The following is a 22,243-nucleotide window of genomic DNA, read 5'->3' as shown; positions in this document are numbered from 1 at the left end:
TGGAGTAATTAATACCAGAAAGAAATGAAAGGTTATTAAAATATAAAAATATATCAGGAAATGATTAAAATATTATTACTTACTAGTTTTATAGTTAAAGTCCACATACTTCCAAAAGTATTTGAAGTCACAGGACAATATTTCCACTAAGTTAAAAGTTACCAAAGGGTTCTATTGTTTGCTATATAATAATTTTATCAAATGTGACCTAGCTGAGTTTATTCTGTACTTTTTTGAGATTATGAGTTCCATGAGTCTCCTACTAGATTTGTCTTTGGAAGTAAAGGCCAAGCAAACACTTTATCTGGAGTTCATTTATCATTGGAAAGTATAAATGTCAAAATGAATTAGAGGAAATTAGGACGTATTCCCATAGGAAAATATGTCCATATTTGAAATATCACACTTCCAGAAATTGATGTCCTGCACTATATTAATTTTACTTCTAGTGACATTAGGAAAAATAATGTTTCCTAATGAGCATATTATATATCTGTGATGTCTATATATATAAAAGGCTAAGCAACCATCCTACCATCCGACCAGTAGCTATGATGCACAACGATTACCAGGGGGCAGACACTCAATGCAGGAGCTGCCGAACTGCAGTGACTTGGCAGCGGCGGTTCTTGGGTGACGCACCCTGGAACCAGAGAGGAGGGAGCCCGATTCCAGGGTGCATCACCCGAGAACTGCCCTCTCGCAATCCAGGACCCCTCGGAGGATATCAGAGAGCTGGTTTTGGCCCGATCCCCGCAGGCCAGGCCGAGGGACCCCACCTGCTGGAGGGACCCCGCTCACTCTGCAGACACCGTTTGAGCAGTAACACTGCCCCAGGTGTGGCCAGCTGGGGAAGGACTGTGGGAGGTTGGCTCCAGAGCATTTCCGGCCCGTCTCACCCAGTCCAACCCACCAGTCACCTTCTAATTAATATCCTTTCAATGTGCATGAATCCGTGCACCAGGGCACTAGTATTACATAATGCTCTAATATAATGAGTTATATATTAGGAAGAGTGATTATTTCTTTATTTTTCATAAATTAAAGGGGTATTTTTATTTTATTTTTGTTTATTAAATTTATTGGGGTGACATTGGTTAATAGGTTTAGTGTTTTCTAATAAACACATTCTCAACAACATTGATAAAAACACTATTGATGTTGTTTTCATTTATGTTGATAGAAATATTAAAAAACCCAAGAAATGTATAAAATCACTGTATATATATATATATATGTGTGTGTGTGTGTGTGTGTGTGTATGCAATATTTTATCTCATTTCTAATGGTGTAAAATCAAAAATAAAAACCAAAAACAGAATTGCAGTAGTTGCTTGATTATGTTTTTAATTTTCTTTAACATTTCCAAAACACTAGACTTAAAATTATACTAACAAAAGTTTTAATCCACATGGAATACATTCAATATAAATATAACTTCATTCCAATTCATTAGCTGCTACAGCAAATTTGATGGCAAATGAAATATCTGAGGTGTGAACCAAAATTATGATACTTTGCCAAATATACACATATGTAAAACATAGAACTTTAGTTGCTTTATTTTGGGTAATGACATTTTAATGTTACCTAAAAATACAACAATTAATGTATATTTTAAAATATGCATGCTGGTATGTTTGTCATTTCATGACAGTTTTGTTTCTTCCAGACTCTGGAGATTCTGACTGGAAAGCAGACCTTTTTTCCTGCTGAGTTTATGGGAAACTTTGCCTTCAGAAAGTGGAAATGAGGTTGCTATGGAAACTGGTAATTCTGCTGCCACTCATCAATGCTTGCACAGGTAATGTGTTCTATTGTTATAAGTTTTGATTGATAATCTATTGGCGTTGCATTTTTTTTCTACAAGTGACACAGTTTTCAAATGTGTAATACATTATTTGAATGACTAAGTGATGAAACTGTGAAGTGAATCTCTATGGCTAATCCAGGAAGTTTAATCCTTTAATAATGTATTAAGTGCTATTTTTTTAAAATATATATTTTATTGATTTTTTACAGAGAGGAAGGGAGAGGGATAGAGAATTAGAAACATCGATGAGAGAGAAACATTGATTAGCCGCCTCCTGCACATCTCCTACTGGGGATATGCCCGCAACCAAGGTACATGCCCTTGACCGGAATCGAACCCCGGACCTTTCAGTCCGCAAGGCCAACGCTCTATCCACTGAGCCAAACCGGTCTCTGCAAGTGCTATTTTTTAAACAGAACTAAGATTGTTTTAATTATAAATGGTCAAGTATTAAATTTTTATAGAAAAGAATATGATTAAATAATTTTGTCAGCAATAAGCAAGGAAGACTAGCTCCTTTTTATTTCCTTTATACTGAATTCTTTCAGAAGTTAAAATTGACATATATATTTAGAATTTGGTGTGGTGAAAAAAGGTATATTACACAGAGGAAAAAGTGACATAGAATGTTATATCAGAACTAAATTAACTTTTGAAATTTTTCTTTCCATTTCAATGATACATTGATTTGTCCAAGCTAAATATAACAACGTCTGTGTGTCAGTTAGCTTTTGCTTTGTAACAAATCACCCCAAATCTGCTTGGACGAAAAGAACAAATAACCATGTGTTTAGTTTACAAGTCTGTAAAGTGACGATTTAAAATGGGCTTCCCTGGGCTCTGCATTTGGCTTTGCTGGGGTGCATTGCACCTGCGGTCAGCGACTGGGTCATCAGGGGCCTGGCTGGTCTAGGACATTCTCAGCTGAGACACCTGTGCTGCCACCACCCTGGTCCCAGCATCCCCAGCCTCTGTGAGTCTGCGCTCTTTCACACGGCGCGTGTGCGGGGTCCTGACAGAAATCAGCCGTGGGCAAGGTCTCCTGCTGTGGAGCCTTGTGGCTGAGACAGTGTCTTCTTCCAGTGAAAGTCAGAGGGCCAGTCCGGCTTCACGGATAGGGAGGTAGGCCCCATCCCTTGACGGAAACCGCAAAGTTACACTGCGGAGGGGGCCTGGGGATAGTCCAGGGCGTGACGGTGTCGGCCTTGGTCAATGGCCGGCCCCAGTCTGTGCCGATCACAGCCTTCTCTTCTCAGTTGTCTTACCTGTGTGAGTTGTCACGGAGCGTGGACATGGACTTGGTCCCCTGAATGTCAGAACAGCCCTCCTCCTATCAGACCAGCTGGGCCCTGGGCGCTTCCCACCGGCTCGGCCCTGGGCCCTGTTGATTTCCATGTATTCATAACAGGACAGTAATATTTTGGGAGAAACCCAGGAGCAAACAATCACTTACAGGCCAGGAACACAGTAATTGTAAGAGCCATCTATTTAACAGCATTTCCAAGAAATGGAAAGATATACTGATCTTAAAAGCTATGAAAATGCTAAACTATGCAGAAGTCAATCATTGAAATCAGAAAACCTTATAAATAAAGATATTTTCTACCACTGAGAAACCAGTGGCCAGAAGGGCTACAGTCATATTTATCCAAAGTTATTATGTCACTTGCAACTCTGCAACAAAGAGTCAAAGTCAAAGAATAATGGCCCTTCTTTTTGTTAATAGATTTAAAAGGAGAGAGTCACCAATTGTCCATGTGTGAATAAGAATTCTATTCCTACACTCCAGCTTCAGCGTCTGTAAAAATTTAGCGTGTTGCCCTTTAACTATGTATATTGAATCAGCGTAGTATCTCTAAAAGACCTTTTGTGTTTAATTAAAATATACCACTGTTCTCATCACACATATCAGATCTGAGACATTCTCCAGTTCTTTTGTTAATTTTTATTTATTCAAACTGAATGTGATTCAACATGTCCTTTTGCTTTATTCTAAATGGAAAAAAAATGGAAAAATGGGAAAAAAAATAATCGTCTATCCTTGGTGTATAATTTCCCTGTGAGCGTACAGGTCGGGGCCTTTTTTAAAGCCACAGCTATTTGAATAAGATCTTCTTAGCTGCATGCTGCCCAGAGGTGAGGACACCGGCGACTTACACAAAGCGAATCCCTTTACATCTGTTTGTTGATTTAGAGAATTCCAGGCTGGCTCCCTACTTGCAGTTACTACGTTAGTTGATAAAATTACATTAATTATATTGTCCAATGACAAAGTCCTATTTCTATGCAAATGTATACCTTTGATTTCCCCAAACGTACTTTTTATTCATTCTGAAAAGCCAAGTCTTTCACTATTGTGCTTTTTCCTTCCTGTTTTCCCTACTCTAATCTTCAAAATGTTGACATTTTCAATCTGCCCACACTCTAATTTACCACTTAAAATTTTACCCCCGACCGCGTCTCCTGTTTTATTTTTCTAAATGAATGTACAACTTCTCTAGCACGTTTACTATAGACATTGGCCTTTGAGCCTTTACTCATCCGGGCATACAATTCTGGGACATTTTTCAAATTATCAGTGTTTAAAAATCTTATTATTTTATTTTGGTATTTTTAGAATATTAGAAGAAAACCAAGGCCCATTTCATTAAGAAACATTATTGTTAATAATAGACTTTTTAATTAGTTCATGAATGTGTGTGATAGGCTGTCATCGCCCCCCCAAAATAGCCAGATGCTAAACTCTGGGACCTGTGGGTTTTACCTTAAACAGCCACACGGAGTAGACGGAGGGGATGAAGCTAGAGTCCGTGGGCTGGGTAGGTTGCCCGGGATTTCTGGCTGGGAACTCCACAGAGGGAGGCGGATAGAGGCCGTGTGAATCCAGGGCCGAGAGGGACATGGAGAGGTCGGGCTGCTGACCCTCATGTGGAAGAAGGGACCCTGAGCTGGGAGTGGGGGGCCGGAAGCTAGACGGTGGACCAGGCAGGGGAGCAGGTGCACCTGTCCTGCACCTGGAGGGGGGCAGCACTGAGGAGAACGTGGTTTCCACCTGGGAAACCCCTTTTGGACTTCAGACCAATTAAACTGTGAGAAAATACAGTGTGTTGTTTTAAGCCCCCGAATTGTGGTCATTTTTACAGAAGCTGCAGGAATGGACACACTATGTTTCTTTCTCGCTAGACTATACGTCCAGGAGGGGGCATGCTCCCCGGCACAGGGCCGGAATTCGGTAGACGCTTGTTGAATGAATGAGTGAATGAATGAATGAGTCTCAGTGTTGTTTGTCTCAGTTGGATTCTCGTCAATGAGAACAAAATCAGTCATACAAGTTCTTCTGAGGAAGAATGGGTCCCGTCTGTCCTACGCCACTGCCCTGGGTTATGAGGCGATGGTTTTAGGGATGGGACTGTGGTGATATTGAAAAGTTTCGAACGAGGCCCATTTGAATGTAAACTCCGTGAGGACAGGAATTTCCTCCTGCGGGATTCTCTGCCGCTTCTCCATCACCTAGCAGAGGGGCTGTACACGTTTGTCAAATAAATTAGAGAGAGCAGTCTCCTCAGTTCAGCAGGTGAGTGTCAGTACCTCGGACGTGCGGGGCACCGAGCTAGATGTTCGCCTTCAACCACGAGGGGCCTTAGTCCCTTCCCTCTTCATCTCGCAGCCTCAACACAGAAACCAGGAGGAAACGGAGAGCCCTGGCCGTGTGCGTCGGTTCCTTGGGTGTCCTCCCATGTACATGGAGGTCGCAGGTTCGATTCCCAGTCGGGGCACGTGTCCGGATTGCAGGCTCAGTCTCCAGTGTGTGTGTGTGGGGAGAGGGGAGGGGAGGGGAGGGGAGGTGTGCAGGAGGCAGCTGATCCATACTTCTCTCTCACGTTGATATTAATCTCTCTCTCCCTCACCCTTCCTCTCTCACTAAGAAAAATCAATATAAACATATTTAAAAGAATAGTTGCAACAGAGAAATCCAAGTTGCTGCTTGAGTAGCCGAGTAGGGAGCAGGTGACATCGGCTGTGTTGTCGGCAACCCTCTGTCCCTTTCGCTCCTGGGAAGAATCTTCGGTGTGACTGGGGAGCCGTTCTTTCCCGTCAGGCTTTGTGGCTCCCGTGGGTGGGCCGACCTCATGGGTCAGCCAGCTGACATGTGACGCCCCCGCACCACACTGATGGGTTCCAGATGTGTTCTATCTGGGCAAACACCTGGGGACTTGGCTAAAACAAGATGACAAAGAGGCACCCCCATGTGCTGTCCCGGGAGCGGGAGGCGGGGAGGCGGCCCTGAAGGGGGAATTCACGCGGGAGCGAGGGGAGCACCGTTTCGGACGGGACCTTGGGGACTTTCAGTGACCCGAGCCCACCGGGTGGCCTGGTCCCCTGGCGGCTAATGCCAGCTGAGACGCTGTCCCTCGTGGTGGAAGAATCTGGTCCTCTCTAGATCAGAACATTTGTCGATGTAAATTTTGGAAGATGCTGAGGTTGAGCTAAAATAGAAACTGGGATCAGCATCTACTCCCTGCTGGGAATGCGAAACAGAGCAAAAAGGAGTGGAAAAAGGCACAGTTTCCCCCTGGGAGGAAGAAAAAGCATCAGGGGTTTAATGAGGCTCCGATGGGTGATTTTAGCCCCGAGGTTCTGAGCCACCGACAGGCCTTCAGCAGAAGCACACGCAGTGTTAGTAGAACAATGCAGGGACCACGGTAACCAGGGAAGGGAAACTTACAACGCTCAGTCCGTTGTTTATTTCTTTTAGGCAATGCATTCATGGGGAGAGTTCGTGGAGAGAGACTTTACTCATAAATAAACATGAGCCAGAGTGGCTGGCCCAGACGTGATGGGTGAGAAGCGGGGGCTGGGAGCGTGTGGGGTTGGGTCCTGAGGGTGTTAGAAGGTCCCCGGGGTGGGGTAGGGGGAACCCAAGCTTTAATGACGTGGTTAACTGTTCAATTTCCCCTTCGTGGACAAAGGCTCAGAATAGTCCAGATGTTGTTCTTTCTTTACATTTTTGACATTTTATGTAAAATTTGAGGCATTAGAGGCAGATTTCAAGTTCAAATCATTAAAAATGTGAGTTTCTGCCCTAGCCGGTTTGGGTCAGTGGATAGAGCACCAGCCTGTGGACTGAAGGGTCCCGGGTTCCATTCTGGTCAAGGGCACATGCCCGGGTTGTGGGCTCAAACCCCAGTAGGGGGGTGTGCAGGAGGCAGCCGATCAATGATTCCCTCTCATCATTGATATTTCTCTCTCTCTCTCCCTCTCCCTTCCTCTCTGAAACCAATAAAAATATATATTTTTTAAAAATGTGAGTTTCTAAATGTTAACTAAGCACTTGACTAATAAGGTAAAATGATAAGCAGCTAAATCACATGCTCCATGTTATGGCATGTGCTGTACATGCCATGAGGTGTCTAGGCTCAGAGATGGCAGGAGTTCAAACCCAGGGTCTCATGGATGTGCTGCTGCCTGAGGGCGTCCTGAAGGTCGTTGGCTGGCGTTACACACTCAGACATAATAAGAGAGAGCGCACATCACTCCTTGTCATGGATTTTACTTTGGTGACATTCTGTATTCATAAGAATTCCTGCCTAACACATTCGTTTTTAACTTTACTATTTTAACAAAACCCTATTGTTTAAATCAGTGGTTCTCAACCTTCCTAATGTCGAGACCCTTTAATACAGTTCCTCATGTTGTGGTGATCCCCAACCATAAAATTATTTTGGTTGCTACTTCATAACTGTAATTTTGCTACTGTTATGAATCATAATGGAAATATCTGATATGCAGGATGTATTTTCATTGTTAGAAATTGAACATAATTAAAGCATAGTGATTAATCACAAAAACAATATGTAATTATATACGTGTTTTCCGATGGTCTTAGGCGACCCCTGTGAAAGGGTCGTTTGACCTCCAAAGGGGTCTCGACCCACAGGTTGAGAACCGCTGGTTTAAGTGGTAGTTTTTAAAAATATGGGGTTTTTTTTAGTGATTTTTTTTTTTTTTTTAGAGAGAGGACAGTTGAGAGGAAAGGGAGAGAGAAATAGAAACATGGATGAAAGCGAAACACCCATCGACTGCCTCCTGCACGCCCCCTACTGGGGATCGAGCCTGAAACCGGGCATGTGTCCTGACCAGGAATGGAATGGGTGACCTCTTGGTGCCTGAGTTGATGCTCAACCCCTGAGCCCCACTGGGCTGGCTACATGGCAGTGTTTTAAACAGGCCTCTTGGTCCATGCATTTTTAAGTGGACGATCAGTGTGTTTGTTCTGGCGTGGGCTGAACACCTCCCTACGAATCCTGTAAAACTATGGACTGACCACCCCTGGTCAGTCCTGAGGTCCTGGAGATTCAGGATGCGACTCAACTTTTTCCCAGATAAAACGACTGCTTCAAGGTAGCGGCCGTGGACCCAGCGCATCCTTAGGCCGAGCAGCACCCAGGCCTCCGTGGGCGTTCTGACCGGGCGGGACCTCGTCAGGGCTTCCCGAGATGGCTACCCGCCCCCCCCCCCCCCCCCCCCGCCACCCCCCTTGTGCTGCTTACTCTCCGGACTACACTGAGACTGGAAATCGGAAGAAGTCTTTCCTGAACCATTTGCATGTCGCGTCTATTGACAGAAGCACTTTTATTCCTTTCAGAACGTCTCCCAAAGTCATTGATTCTTAAGACGAGAATGAAGTCGCTTTGGGGGTGGACACTAATCAAGGAAAAATAAATTTAAAAAAATAAATAAATAAAAATGCTTGTCCTCACGGTGACACAGCTTGGGTTTCACAAATGGTCCAGCCGGACAGGGAGCCTGGCACACTCTGCCTCCTCCACCCTCACCGACCGAGGACGGGGAAGCGGGGCGTGGACGGCAGGGCCGCTGGCATGTCCTTCTCTCAAACACAGCCTCGTACCGGGTTGAGCCCCGGCGTAAATGAACTCCCCGAGCGGGAAAGCTGCGAGAAGGTGATGGATCACACGGCCGACCTTGCAGATCGGCGCCCTCATCACGCCGCTCTGCTGAGGATCCCAGGGGCACGTACGGATGGCCCCCGGGACGAGCGGGATGAATATTGAACACGCGCCGGGCAGCCGCACTCGGCCGCCGGCCTCCTTCAGATTGATTGTCAGCGTAGCAGCGCCTGTGGGCACGCGCGGGGGCGGGCGGTGCGTTTAAGTCAAGTGACACCCTGGCCGTGTCTAACGGCGAGGGCCCGACTCAGAAATGCTGAGACGCCCCTTTCATGCACCGCCTCCCCGGGAGGGGGTTCCAGGATGATCAGTGCTTCCTCCAGTCATTCATCCTGAAACCCTAAACATGCATTTTAGGGTAGCAACGTGGGAACCGCGTTCTGCTGTGTCAGCATCGGGAGGCGATGTGTGTGTGTGCAGACGACGTGTCCGTGAGGACGTGGGCTCTCGGGAGCTCACGCTGTAGTTTAGGTTGTATTTTATCTCAAGTTGTATCTGTCCATTCCTTTCCAGCCTCAGGGTTATCAGTCAACCCAACCCGCATTCCCTGCCCCCAAGACTCTTCTAGAAGCTTCCTAGGCGTCCCCTGTTCCGAGACATCCTCTATGTCCTTCCCAGGACGTCGCCTATGGACACAGACTCCCACGCAGACAAACCTACATGAAGACACTGATGTTGTCACTACCCTGTGACAGATCCCGTCTCCTGGGACGTTGTTCAAACCATCTGATCAAGCCTCCAAATTCAATTTCCTTCCACAAATATTGAGAGTTCGCCAGTGAATTCAATCCAACCTGCGTCCTGAGCCACGACTTCCCTCCTCCTTCCCTCCTGGGTCCCTCATCACGGCTGTCCTCCCAGCGAGACCCCCGCACGTCCCGTCTCGGTCCCACGTCTCTGTTCGTACGACTGTCTGCACCTGCACTGACCTGCTCCAGGTCTGGGTTCTCCTGAACCCAAACCCAACCTTTCTCAGCCACGTTCACATGGGACCTCCACTCGCAACAATCCTCCAACCTTCAAATAAGTGCGCGTTCTCCTTGCCTCTCATCCATGAAGAGGAATTTTATCACTCCCACACCCGTGCTTAAGAAGAGGTCCCTTGTCTCAGACACATTCTCATTCTGAGGACTATAGATGATTTATTTATTGAAAATAAGTTAGCCCTGGCCAGTGTCTCTCAATGGTTAGAGCCACACTGGGTCTCGGGTTCCATTCCTGACCAAGGGCACGTACCTGGGTTGTAGGCTGGATCCCTGGCCCTGGTCAGGGCAAGCGCAGGAGGCCACTGATTGGTGTGTTCCTCTCACATTGATGTGTGTGTGTGTCTCTGTCTCCTTCCTCCCTTCTTCTCTCTAAAATTCAATGGAAAAAGTATCCTCGGTTGAGCATTAACAAATAAATAAATACACTGACAATCACAGTGCTCAGTTCTAAAGGGAAAAGGAAAGCTGACCTTTCATGTTGGATGGGCCACACCCCGTGCCTTGCGCTTTCTGCTTTACAAGGTGGCTGCCCTGCACCGTGTCCTCGGTGCGGGAGAGGGGCCGGGAGGGCTGACCGCCTCCCTGTGCAGCTGGAGACGTCGAAGGGCAGCGGCAAGGACTCTCGAGTCCCCGACACTAGGAAGCAGCCCAGGTTGTGGTGAGAGGCTGAAGCTCGGACGGAAGCCTTCCTCAGTGTTGATGCAGGACGGCGCCGCTCGGCCCCGATCAGACGTGTGAGCGGGTGGCTTTTTAAAGTCGGCGTGGCCTGTGCCTCAAGACTAGCTTCTGCTCAGAGTGTGGTGCGACTTAAAGAGCTAGTCTCCAAAATTCCATAACCAGCAGCGAGGAGCAATAGCTATGAGCATGTACACCCATCATGTTTATGTGTGTGTTACATGCAGTATAAAATGCAAAGCATTTGCATCACCGAACATATTAGGTAAAATAGGAATGTGATTCCGAGCATTGTCTTCCCTCCCGTGCATAGTTCAGCTTGCCTGCCCTCCAGGACAAGCGGCCTCCCGCTGGCGACGAGGTGTGTGCCAGACGAGGACAAGGAAGCACGGGGATGCTTTTCAATGCCAGGACCCCACCGCTCGCTGCAGGGCCAGGGCCGGGGCCGCGGCTGGCCCGTGTCCCCGCCTTCAAGCTCACGGCTTAGCCTGCCTGTCCTCAAAACGGTCAGTCCGTTAATTCAGTGAGTCGCTCAGACCCTCCAAACAGCAGCTACTGTGGGGAGCCGGCCTGAAGCTGATCCCTAGCAGCCCACGTGCGAGAAGGTGAACAGCCACCTGTCACAGTTCGCTCCTCCCGATCCACACCGTGATGCGGCAGGAGGCTGAGTGGCAGCCAGGGGAAACGGAACCAGGACGCAAGAGGACCCGGGAACGTGGCTCAGCGAGAGCTGCGTGCCCCACATGTCCCTCCTCTGTACGGTTCTGGGTTCAATTTCACCTAAAAGGGGGAAAGAGACCCGACCTCTCGAAGCCCCACGCAAACGGCTGTGGAGAGAGGAGCTGAGAGCCCGTCCGGGCTTCTCCTCCGTGTCCAGCTCTCGCCCCGTCCGCTGGCACTGATGGCCGACGGCACCCCCAGGCCTCTCAGGTCTCAGAGGCCACAGTCCCCACGGCTCCCTTCCCACGCCCCCTCCCCCCCTGCCGCTGGGCTTCCGGCTCTTCAGACCCCCTTGCTAGACGGGCCGTGCCCACCTGCTCTGGTGCCCAGGAGGGCTGGTGGGTGACATTGCCGTGACCCTACGCTCCCCCGTTAGGACCTCGGTTCCTCTGCCCCTCGGGCCCCTGCCCCCGGCCTTCCTCCTAAAGTAAACCTCCCGCCTTGGCCACGGTGGGTTTGCTTTCCTGACTGAGACGAGCGCAGTTGGGGTTTGTCACAGGCGGGGACAATGTCGAAAGCCCCGCACGGCAGCTTCCCCAGTGGCGCCTGGAGAAGGTGGAAGTTCCTGGGGACCTGATTCCCCATGTTCCGTGTGACCTGTCACAGTTGTGGTGAATGAATCCTTTGCAAACATCAGGGGCGCAGAATGCAGAGCGTTTTGTATTTTTCTGTCTCTGCTTCTGTGTATAGAAACCTACAGTCTCCCTGGGCCCTCTTGTTCTCCAGCAGCAGTTCCTACTCACTATCCTAGCCTCTTTTTTAAAAATATGTTTTTATTGATTTTAGAGAGAAGGGGAGAGGAAGAGATAGAAACATCGATGTGGGGCTTACAGGAGGCAGCCGATCGATCCATGATTCTCTCGCATCATTGATGTTTCTATCTCTCTCTCCCTCCCCCTTCCTCTCTGAAATCAATAAAAATGTATCCTTTAAAAAAGAAACTGAGATGAGGTGGATGAAGTTGCAGCATGTGCTGTAGGTACACAGACCTCCCAGACTGTCCCACCTGAGCCAACACTCTGTGCCCACCTACGTGGACCCTTCCCACTGGCATTCAGGAATTCCCGTGGAAGGTGGGGACAGCCCACAGGGCCCTAGTGTGTGTGTGTGTGTGTGTGTGTGTGTGTGTGTGTGTGTGTGCGCGTGCCTCACCATGGAACCCATGCTTTTGAAATGTGAACCATCCCCCTATAAACCTGCACCGACTGTGCCCCAGAGGGTCACAGACCACAGTCAGGCTTTCCCGTAAGCATCCCGCCTGCCTGCGCTCGGAGTGAGGCAGGTTTCTCTCCGCAGAAGTGCCAGCAGCCAGCCGTCTCTTTGTAGATGATTTAGAGGCAGCCGGCCTCCAGGCTGCGAGTCTGCCAGCGCCTCGCCAGCCGTCCATCATCAGAGGCAGCCATCACAGGAGGCGCACATCTTCCAGGGGAAGAACCGCAGCCGAAGACGGGTTCAGGCCAAGGTCTCTGCTCGCGGGATAGAGAGAGGACGTGGGGCCAGGCCTGTCGCACTCACATAGACCCTGTGCCCGTGCTCATTTAACCTCCTGCTCTCCCACCTGGAGGTGCCTCCCCTCGGCCTCCCTGCCCGCTGGGCCGTCTCCTCCGGCAAACCTTCAGGGGAGGACACGGCTAAGAACTTGTCTCCAAGGGTTTGACTCCTCAGTGTAGCTGCGGGCAGTCCTTGTATGCTGTCTTCTCTCTTCTCTGCCGTGGACACTCATCAGTCCAGATGTGCCCATCACTGGCCATTGCTGCTTCTGTTTTGTTGTCTTAATTTTTTTTTAATTGATTTCAGAGAGGAAGGGAGAGGGGGAGAGAGGTAGGAACATCAATAGGAGAATCATTGATTGGCTGCCCCCTGCACGCCCCACACTGGTGATTGAGCCTGAAACTCAGGCATGTACTCTGACCAAGAATCAAACTGTGACCTCCTGGTTCAACAGGCCAACGCTCAACCATTGAGCCACGCCTACCAGGCTCCTAGTGGTGGTTGTAGAGGCGTCGGAGACAGCAGTAGCCCTGTAGCCTCTCGTTCTGTGAACTTGCCCACATTTACACTGTCGTAACCTTGGTCTCCATCTCCGTGAGGTGCGGATGACAACCCCTACCTCACTCGTGAGGGTTAAATTCCCCGCTATTTGCTGAATGTTTTGTGAATCAGACACAATCACCCTAAAGCCTGTTATTATAATCATGTCGGGTTGATTATTCTCGTCCACTTGCTGGAATTGTTCTATTGACTCCACATTTCCGCAACGTCCTCGCCTTTGTTTCCTACTTTGCTTTATTACAACTGCTCACCGGGTCATAGCCATTTGCAGCTCCGTGTGAATCAAACCGGGAGCTTCAGCACCCGCCACCAGCCCGCCCACTCTGCCCTTTTCCCCTTGGATGCTGGCATCCCGGAGCCTTTTATCCTCCCTAATTCCCTTCCATTTTCACAGCTCGCGGGAGCAGTGCTGCTTTCTTTGATAAGATCGCTGAAGGTGACCCGATGTTCTCCGGAGAGGCACACTGAGTCCAACTCACCCCCCACACACGCACCCACCCACACCACGGAGGGCAGGGAGCTTGGGAGCTGCTCTCCAGACGGAGGTCAGATGAGGTGGAGCTGACCCCTCAAATACGCGGTTACTCATGCAGCCTCAAGTCATGCAAGCTGCTTCAGTTACTCCAAATCATTGCTCTTTTGAGATGTCTTCTTGTTTTACAAAGAAAATTGAAAAAAAATGTTTTTATAACAAGAAATATAGAGTTGCGCATGGCCAGTGTGGCTCAGGAGGCCATGGTTCAATTCCCGGTCAGGGCACATGCCCAGGTTGTGGGTTCAGTCCCCAGTAGGGGGTGTGCAGGAGGCAGCTGATAGATGATTCTCTCTCATTATTGATGTTTCTATCTATCTAACCCTCTCTCTTCTTCTTTCTTTAAAATCAACAAAAACACATTTAAAAAAGAGAAATATATGGGGGTTTTTTTGTTCACGTATTTTTAAAGCATCTGATCATATAGACATCTACACTTCTGTGCTGCATCTTCTCGGGACACACGTTCTGTATACGCTTAAGCATTCGGGCCCTTCTGTGTCTCAGGTGTCATGTGTGTGCAGTATTGGTCTGCGAGGTGACGTCTTTCTAGGTAGGTGTGTCTACCAGGGGACTTGCCCTCTGTCCTTGTAATTTGTTTGTGTCTTGTTAAGTACTCACAGCATAAGCATCCTGGCTATTCATGAGTGTGGAAAGTTGATATCTGAGAGCATGTTATTCTGCTAATTTGGAGTAACTCTTTACAGAGAATCCAAACAGTAATAACATTTATAAGATTACTCATTGGACTATTCAATGTCTATCAATTCCATACATCTCTGCTCTTTCCACACACTCCATAGCAAATACCCTGTCTGCCCACCATCAGCCATCACCCCAATCACCCCACCAGCATCACTCCTATCACCATAGAAACCACCCCAGAAGATCTTCTCCTTCCATTTCAAAGCTTTATACTTTCAAGGCACTCATTATATATGGAATGATTTCAAGACATGTTTATATTCACCTGTTATGTTAATATCTCCCAACTATTTCCAGCTACTCTTCTAAGACTTTTGTACAGAAATGGTAGAAGAATCTACTCATTGTCTTCTCCCAGAGAGACAAATGAAGCCAGCCTGGCATTCCCACACATGAGCGATCAATAGCTATATGGGCCAAGATCATGGTGCGGGGGAGACAACGAGCATCTTCCTTCCCAGTTTTCTAGGAACTCCTGGAGTTCAAGGACTTGGCACTGAGTTTGTTCCCAGAGCTGGAGGAGGACCTCCTGGAGGGCGGGCGGTAGCATTTCCGAGGTCACCATGGGCCTTTACTCAGTAGCTCATTCTGAGCAAGTCTTGTTGAGTTTTTACTAATTGAAAATGGGAGCATAATCCTAGAGGAGGATGCAAAGTACACAGAGTGCGAATTCTTAGTGTAAAACACAGCCAGCGCTCACTTGTCTCCTGTGGCCACTTTGCCTGGTTTTCTTTGTTCTTAACCTCGAAAACATGTATCTCCTACATGAACTGTGCATGTGTGTATAGCCTCTGTCCCACATCTCCTGTGGATAAGAGAACAGGAAATTGATGAGATATGCCCGAATGCATGTGGCATCCAATTGTACTTCAGCCCCAGCTCTACACGTGGAATCTGCCTGGAATGTGGATCGTGCATCCGTGAAAACTTGTTCTTGCGTGTGTAATGGTGGTGCCTGGACGGTGTCATGTCTTCCTTCACAAGTCGTGACCTGGAGAAGTGAATGCCTGGCCTCGCTGTCCGAGGCGCGGCTGGAGAGCAGGGCCACGGGAGCCACATCTCCAATTCGGTCTCAGAAAATCCTTTTACTTTCGCTGCACTGTTGTGTCACTTCCTGAACATCGTTAGCGTGATTTTCACAGGCATGCTCCCTTTTTTTCTTCGTGGGTGAGCTAAAGCTGTGATTTTTTAAAAGGCCAAGATGGAATATCCTACATGCACAGGCATTGACTTTAAAAGGCCCATGCCATGCTGCTCGCGTCATGTTGAAATGTGTAGTCCTCAGAGAAGGAGGGTCCTAAACACAGGAACGCGGGGATGTCACAGTCAGAGGAGAGCAAGTCAAGGAACTGTGAGTCTGACCATAGAAGGTGGTACCTTCTTCTATGAAAAGACAGTGCCTTCCATTTATTCAGAAAGATGCTGCAGCTTAATATTGATTATCAGCCAGGTGGTAATTTTAAATGTAGGAAAAATACCACGTGGAAATTTAAATTAAAGAAGACGTGGGTTGGTCAGAGGAGGTGTGCCAGGCGCTGAGTCACGGTCCTATTTTTTCCTCAGCGGTTAGTTAAGCATCAGGCTGCTTCGTTTCACAAGGACCAGTATGTTGATTGTACAGCTGGGTTTGTGGTTTTTGGTCCTCGGTGTTACTTATTTTTGTCCTGCTCAGTGTTGGTTGCTTAATTTGTGAGGCCAGGGAACACTGGCCATTTAAGGGCCTCTGGTTCACCTCCCTAAGTGCCATTTATCCACAACCTACACACACACACATACACACACACACACACATGCACACACAGATACACACACTCACTCACTCACACACACACTCACAGACACACTCACACACACACATTCACACACACTCACACTCATACTCACACTCACATATACACACACACACACTCACACACACACTCATACACATATACTCACACACACACATTCATACACACTCACACTCACACACACATTCACACACACACAAACACTCACACTCACATATACACACACACACACTCACACACACACACATACACATATACTCACACACACACTCACACACTCACACACACACACATTCACACACACTCACACATGCAAAATCCTTAATGATGACCCGACAGCCCAAGGTGAAAGTCAAGCCATGCTCACCAGGAACTGAGATCAGCAGCGGCACCTCGGGGAGGGAAGGACCCGCCTTCAGGTCTCGGGGCTCGTCTGTCCTCTCAGAACCAAGGGCCCTGTTCCAGTTTCCTCGCCTGTGCGTCCCCCCTGCTCCCCGAGGGGCCGACAGACTTCAGAGGAGGCACTGCTTTCTACACTCCATCCCCAGCAAGAAGGGGACTTGATAGAGAAACCATGGAACGATCACATGTTTCTATGCCTGCTAATGGAATTAGCAAGAATCGAATCCCTTTGGAATTGACAGAAGTTGATAGAGTAATAACATTTTTTAAAGTTTACATTTTAATAACATTAGAAAAATTTTAAAAGACGACTGGATGTACAGAATGAACCACCTCATTGTACATTTGGTTGTCCTATGGCCTCTGAGGACTGGATTTTGGTTAAAAATACAAATATATCAATTGAACTTTTAAAAATGCTTTTGATTAAAATCAGAAATGACTCTACATTGTAATATCTAAAATTAATCTTGTCAATGAGCAAGATGAATAATGGTCACAAATACAGTTAGACGTCTCCACATAAATGTAGAAAAAGGGAACATCCAGTTACCTCTGAGAAAGCAGTGGGCTTCCTCCCATGAACTCTGCCTGCCAGCACACACACACACACACACACACACACACACAAGCACACATGCACGCACATTTCTGGATGCCCTTCTTCGCAGTCAGCATGGTCTACCTTGCTTTGCATAAATATATAGGTTTGACCGCAGCTGACCTCTAAGCCCTAGAAGGTCAGGGCTCGTCTGCATCCGGGAAAGTACCTGCCTCACTCACCTGTCTATCCCGCTCCCACTCAATAAATTGCCCTTTAACGAATGAATATATGAACTAACCCGCCCACCAGTTGTAGACTTTAGAGCAGGAAACTCAGACGAGCTCAGCCTGAGCTGATGGTACATCGTCTCCTTTGCATTGACTCCAACCTGTATTGGGCACCGGCTGCAGGGCGGCCGTTTGAGGGACCTCTGAACTCACTGGGAAGAACTGTGTGACGGAGTAATAGCACCTGCCAAACCAACAGAACAGGAAATAGGCCACTTCTGCCATCAAGTAACCCCCCACCCCAGGTCACAATAAAACAGTATGGAGGCTCCTCAAAAACTTAAAAATAGAACTATCCTACAATCCAGCAATTCCATTTGGGGGTATCTACCTAAAGAAGACAAAAAACCCACTTATTTAAAAATCTACGTGCACCTCTACATTAATCCTGGCTTTACTGACAATTGCCAAGGCATGAAAGGAACCCAATTGCCCATCAATAGACTAGCCGATAAAGAAGAAGTGGCACAGTTGTGCAATGGAATATTACTCGGCCATGAAAAAGAAGGAAACCCTGCCAGATGTGACAACATGCATGAGGCATTATGCTTAGTGAACTAAGTTAGACAGAGGGAGACAAATCATGTATTTTTTCACTTATATGTGGAATCTAAAGAGCAAAATAACAAACAAAACAGAAACAGACTCATCGATACAGAGAACATACCGGTGGTTTTCAGTGGAGGCTGAGGGGACGCTGAGAAGGCGAAGGAGATTAAGAGATACACACTTACAGTCATAAAATAAATGTCACAGGGTGTCAAGCACAGCCTAGGGAACAGAGTCAATAACATTGCAATAACTCTGCACGGTGACAGATGGGCGCTTGGCTTGTCGCCGCGATCACATCCAAAGGTGGGTAGGTGTCCAGCCACTGTATTGTACGCCTAACGCTAATATGTGTTGTGTGTCAACTGTACTTTAATAAAAATACAGACTTTGATGTCAGAAATAGAGCTCCCAGGCTCAGCTCTACCATTTGCTGTCACTTACCCTGTCAACACTCGCCTTGCTCAGCAAGGCAAAAATGGGATCACCGTGGTGCCTTCTTCGCAGGGTGCGTCGAACCATTGCACACGACGGGAAATCTGCGAAGCTCATACAGGACGCTGTCCATGTGCGATCCTGGCGAGTATTGCTCTGGTATTTCTCTTCTGCTGGATTATATTTGTAAAGTCCATTTCCTCTCTGGGCCTCCATTATCTTCTCAAGAATTCCATGGTTCATCGTGATACTCCAGTGGGTTCCGTCTGTTAGATACACTCATGGTCAGTGCTCTGCTCAGCCCCAGGCCGAAAGCATCGTCCGGCCTTCCCAGGGCACTCGCGTCAAGAAGTCAATGCGGCATTAACATCCAGTAAAACACAGTGATTGCGAGCGTTCCGTTCAATGAGTTTTAATGATTGTACCCGCCAGGAAGCCACCACTCACAACTAGATACAAACATTTCCGTCGCCCCAGGAAGTTTCTCACATCCTTTTTCAATTAAATAAATAAATAAAGGAATGCCTCAGAAATACGTGTCCTCCTGCAGAAGCTCCCTGCGACCCTCCTCTACGCTTCATTCTGCCAACCTGGGCTCCAACCAGGGCGTGGCCATCACCTGCCTCCTGCCCTCAGCTCAGCAGAAAGTACAGCAAAGAGGGGAGAACAGTGAACCCAGAAACACCACGGAGACGACTTAGGATCAGCCGACCCGGGCGAGCACGGCCCCCAGACAGTTTGACGGTGGACATCTGGGCCTTATGAGGCATCTTCTAAGTTTGCTGATGACTTAGGAAAGGAGGGCCATCTCGCACCGAAGTGGGGGTGCCCAGGCTCATCCGGGCATGCGGGCGCCACACTGGGCATCTGCCCCTCTGTGGAGTGAGGGTCTGGCCTCTCTCAGCGCCCAAGGGGCCGGGTCTTTAAGGAAGAGCCCTTGCTAAGCAAATGTATGTGACATTTTCATATCAAACAGAAAAATAGACACGGTGCCCTCCCGCAACTGTACACACACTTGGAATAATTATAAAGGCAGTGTTTGCATGTCAACTCCGTTCTCACACTTCCGGTGGCATTTGAGGATGAATTTCCTTTGTTCAAAGCTTAGTCTGGCTGAAAAGAAAGAAGCATCAATGGAGCTCCCGGCTGTTCAGATGTGCACACGAGTTTGGGGGGCACTTTGTGTGAGTTTGTACTCGTGAATTTGCTATGTCATTATCAAGATGGCTGTTTTTCAGATATTGTTTTTATTATAGTGATTGCGTTTCTTTGCAGTGACCAGGTTCCTCACATGCATTATGCAGGACGCTGTCTTCTCAGCCTGCATTTCCTCATCATCTCCCCCGAGAGGAGCCCCCTTGGCTCCGGCCCATGAAGGGTTAACACCCTGTCCATCTGAGCATCTGTTTATGGAACATGCACATCTGGGCTTGATGCATAACAAGTCCTGTTTTCACCACCCATTGTCACCGCATTGGGGGTGAAGGGACCCACGGGAAACATGCCCCACTCCCTGCGTCCTGCTGGCTGACCCAGTGGATTCCTGCATCGATCCCACCTTCCCACCTTCTCTGTATTTCTGGTGCTTTGCCATCCGGGACCTGGCTGACCTTGGAGAGACTGACCGTCCAGGGCAGCCAATTCCCAGGGTCAGGAGAGGACTCGCTGCGCATCTTTCACAGCAAACCAACCAGTCCAGGGCCCATTCCCCCTGCGCCCTCCTCATAGGCCCTTCCCCGCTGGGCCTATATGCCCTGCCCTCGTCAGCCCAGCGCCAGGTACCAGACAGGTAGCAACAGCCCCACACCCGAGGCAGCTGCCATTCTTCAAACCAGTGTACCCTAATCCTCCCCAGCGCCCTCCATCCCCCGACTGTTCCTTCTCGTGGGAACCACAGTGAAGGCTCCTGCCTGCATCCCTCCACCCCGTGTCCCTGACTGACATGGCACGGCCCCTCCCCTGGGGACTCTAACCCTCTTTCCAGTGGCAGCCAGCTGTCCTCAGTGTTGTCCTCACTGCACTTGAATAGCCGTAATGGATCAGGAAGCTGGCGGCCGGCGTGGGTCCTGCAGGTTTGAGAGGTGTTTGTTAGAGGTACAGTGAGGCCATCGAGTGTCCTGTCCCTTGCAATCTTAGCGATCTCTCTGCTGGTGGGGAGGGTGGCAAAGGGATCGATGTATGGCCTTGGCAGTCCCACTATTTGGGACCAAACCTTGACTTTGCTACCTCTGACGTGATGTAGAACAAGTCCCTGGTGCCTCATCTTCCACCTGAAAGGCGAGATGAGTATCCCTCCTGCACGGCCTGGGCTTGTTGGGAGACTAGACAACATGTGCCAGGCGCTGCCACATTGGGGAGTCTCCAAGACCACCCTTCCTTTTGATGAAACTGCAAGTTCAGGAGGCCCCGAGCCCCTCGGGCTTGGTCATTTCCTGGAAGGACTCAGATTCCTCATTATTCTCACATCTACGGCTTATTCAGTGAAAGGACACGGATTCAGCCGAGAGAAGAGGGGGGTGTCCAGGGAGTCCCACGGGCAGAGTCTCCAGCTGTCCTGTCCCAAGGGGAGGCCCCACCGCCAAGCTTTATTGGGGCTCAGTCATGTGGACGTGGTCACCTCCCCTGTGGCCCACCCCACACCCTCCCCCAACACCATGAATCCCAGGTGGCAGAGGGGACCCGGCTGGCCAAGGCCCCCGATCAACAAACATTCTCACCAGGTAGGACACCCCAGGACTCAGAGGTTACCCCCTAAGGGCAGACACTTCCACGGGTCAGTTTAAATCTTTACTAAACAGCATTTAGACTATCCACACCCCTTAAACGCACAATAAGCATGAGGCTTGTTGGGGTCGTGGTCCGGCGGGGACCCATCCTGCCTGAAGAGCCCCATAAAAACACTGCCCCGTTCTTACTGCATTTACTCCCCTTTGCCGCGTCTCTGCAGACACCTCTGTGCTGTTAGACATGCGAGTCACTCGTGGTCACATGGACCTGGTGAGGCACTGAGCCTTCGGAGGGACCCACCCCAGGTCTGCCTCCTTGGGTTACCCCCGAACCCCCCTGCTGTTTCCAGACCTGTCTGGGCGCATTTTTCTAGACACCCGGCTGCTTCACAGGTGGTTGGTTTGATTCCTTATATGTTGGAACTCACTCCCCTCACCTCTAAGATAATCTTACCTCCACGCTGTTGGGGACACATCCCTGCAACATCCTATGTTCTACCCAAGGGCCTACCCGTTATTTCAGCCCCTGGAGAGGGTGGTTTTGCCTGAGGCAGCATGAGAGGTTGATACCCAACTCAGCAGCTCAATCCTCCTTCCGGCCTGAAGCGTGCTCATCGTCATAAAGCAACGAGGCACATGAAAGGTTAGGTTCTGATGGCCCCATCTCATTATTGTTGATGCAAAACTGCCAGTTAATTTGCTTGTGGTTATGGAAATCTCTCCTTTAACCTTGGCGCCTCCATCAGAAAGACTTGGTTGCGGTGGCGGGCATTGCGTAACAGCAGCTGGCACTTGCTGGGGCTGAACAGCACCCGGGAAGCAAGTATCTTCTTCTTTCTTTAGTGATCGCCGCCGAAATGCTCCCTGGAAGGTGGGGTGGGCAACCCCTAGCACGCGGGCTGGGCGGCCACGGTGCGCTCACATGAGAGCGAGGCTCCGTGTCAGGTGCCTGGGTCTCCCTGGAACTTCAGACAAACAGCGGAGCTGCTCTGCTCCAAAGGGCGGGGGAGGGAAGGGAGATGTCACTTCCTTCTTTTCAGACCCAGGAGAAGGACAGGA

General features: G+C 48.8%; 1 protein-coding gene across 1 annotated transcript in view; it reads left to right on the top strand.

Moving 5' to 3' along the window:
- Positions 1-22,243, top strand: part of CNTN6 (contactin 6) — a 157,284-nt gene that overhangs the window by 33,226 nt on the left and 101,815 nt on the right. Inside the window, 1 exon segment of the mRNA XM_070391434.1 lies at positions 1,673-1,804. Coding sequence (XP_070247535.1) covers positions 1,750-1,804 — 55 coding nt within the window. The 5' untranslated portion in view covers positions 1,673-1,749.

The sequence above is a fragment of the Myotis yumanensis genome, unplaced genomic scaffold, assembly GCF_028538775.1.
Source record: "Myotis yumanensis isolate MYYU_CA2020_CCGP unplaced genomic scaffold, mMyoYum1.0.hap1 SCAF_14, whole genome shotgun sequence".
In the NCBI taxonomy this organism is placed as follows: Eukaryota; Metazoa; Chordata; class Mammalia; order Chiroptera; family Vespertilionidae; genus Myotis; species Myotis yumanensis.
The sequence above is the reverse complement of the archived record's forward strand: the minus strand, read 5'-3'. Positions and strand labels throughout refer to the sequence as shown.